The 1,555-nt window shown below is 62.5% G+C and overlaps 1 protein-coding gene across 1 annotated transcript in view; it reads right to left on the bottom strand.

Annotated features, from left to right (window-relative positions):
- Window positions 1–447: 447 nt before the first annotated feature.
- Window positions 448–1,555, bottom strand: part of KBTBD13 (kelch repeat and BTB domain containing 13) — a 1,473-nt gene continuing 365 nt past the window's right edge. The window contains 2 exon segments of the mRNA XM_077748686.1: window positions 448–1,352; window positions 1,354–1,555. The exon segment at window positions 1,354–1,555 is cut by the window's right edge and continues 365 nt beyond it. Coding sequence (XP_077604812.1) covers window positions 461–1,352; window positions 1,354–1,555 — 1,094 coding nt within the window. The 3' untranslated portion in view covers window positions 448–460.

Below are 1,555 nucleotides of genomic sequence, written 5' to 3' on the forward strand. Positions count from 1 at the left end.
GGATCAAGACAAGTGTGTGTAAACCTTTTGTTGTCTTGGATTAGACTCTAGGCTTTGCGGACCCCTCTGGCAACTACAACTACATTAGGCCTAACACTGTACTGGGCACACAATAGGTGCCTAATTCTTGCCTACTGACTGGCAGTTTAACATCACTTAACTCACTCCTAGCCGTTCTCAATTATTGGCCCATTCACATACAAGCCTGCATTACTGAAATTCTACCCCTCACTGGCAATGTGACCCACCATCTCTCAGCAGAGCCCAAGTAATCTGAAGGTTCAGACCCTGGTGTTGCTGTTACTCTTTGAATTTCTTGGACATGTTCTTGTCACCAGAAGGCCAAAGACCTGGATGTCTCAACCGAACAGAAGTTCCACGCAATTCCAAAGGCCAGCCTTATAGACTCTGCCCAGGTTCAGCGAAGACTCCGAGATACCCCTCCTAAGACCAGCCCAGGTCACAGTTCTGGTGTCGTTGAGGCCACAGGCCCCGGGGTGCCGGGCGGCAACCTAAGAAGGAAGGTCTGCAAGGAGCCAGGCCTTGGGAAACCGGTCTTCTCCCTGAGCAATCTCCAGGTGCCACCCTCAATGGCATAGAGCAGCGTAAACATGCGGTTGACCGTATAGACTGTGTCGCCGCGCACCACAGCGGTGAAGAGCGCTCCCTTGCTGTTGACAAACTGGCCGGGCAGCGCTGTCCACTGGCCCGTGGCCAGGTTGAAGCAGTCGATGGCGCAGTGTAGGAAGTCGTCAGAAGGTCCGTTGCGCACCACGTAGAGACTGTCACGGTGGGCCACCATGCAGTGGCCGTAGCTCTGCGGGCGCCGCAGCTCGGCCACCTGCAGCCACGTGTCGGCCCGCACAGTGTACTCCACCACCGCCGTGGTGTCAGCTGGCCGCCACAGACACACGAAGAGGCGGCCACACGCCTGGGCGCAGGGGACGCCCGCAGCCGGCTGCGGCAGATCGGCTACGAAGCTCCAGCAGCCTGCAGCCGGGTCGTAGCGTTCCACAGAGCTCATGGGCATCCTCTGGAACTCGCCGCCTATGGCGTAGAGGCGGCCATCGAAGCCGGCCAGCGCCGTGTCGTAGCGCGGCTGGTGCGGGCTGGGGAATTCGCCCCACGTGCCGCTGTCCGGATCGTAGCAGAAGCCCAGCTCCACCACCTCCTTGCTGGCGCCCCTCACGCCACCCACGATATACAACTTGTTGCCCAGCGTGGCCACGCCCGCCAGCAGCGTGCTGGCCTCCAGGGGCAGCGCGGCCAGCGTGCGCCACGCATCCGCCTCCTCGTCCAGGTAGCACAGCGTGCGCGACGCGTCCTCCAGGAAGCCGGGCGCCGGCGTGNTAGGCGCGGGCCTCGGGCAGCGCCAGCTCGGCCGCCAGTTCGCGCGCGCCGTCGCGGATGAAGAGCGCGGCGCTGCGGAACACGTCGAGCAGGCCGAAGACGGCGGCCGCGTCGCACAGCAGCGCGCAGTTGTCCGACGTGAGGCTGTGCTCCAGGAAGCGCGCCAGCGCCGGCGCCTGCAGGAAGGCGGCGCACTCCACGGCCT

Source organism: Crocuta crocuta, unplaced genomic scaffold (genome assembly GCF_008692635.1).
Source record: "Crocuta crocuta isolate KB4526 unplaced genomic scaffold, BGI_CrCroc_1.0 scaffold130, whole genome shotgun sequence".
Lineage (NCBI taxonomy): Eukaryota > Metazoa > Chordata > Mammalia > Carnivora > Hyaenidae > Crocuta > Crocuta crocuta.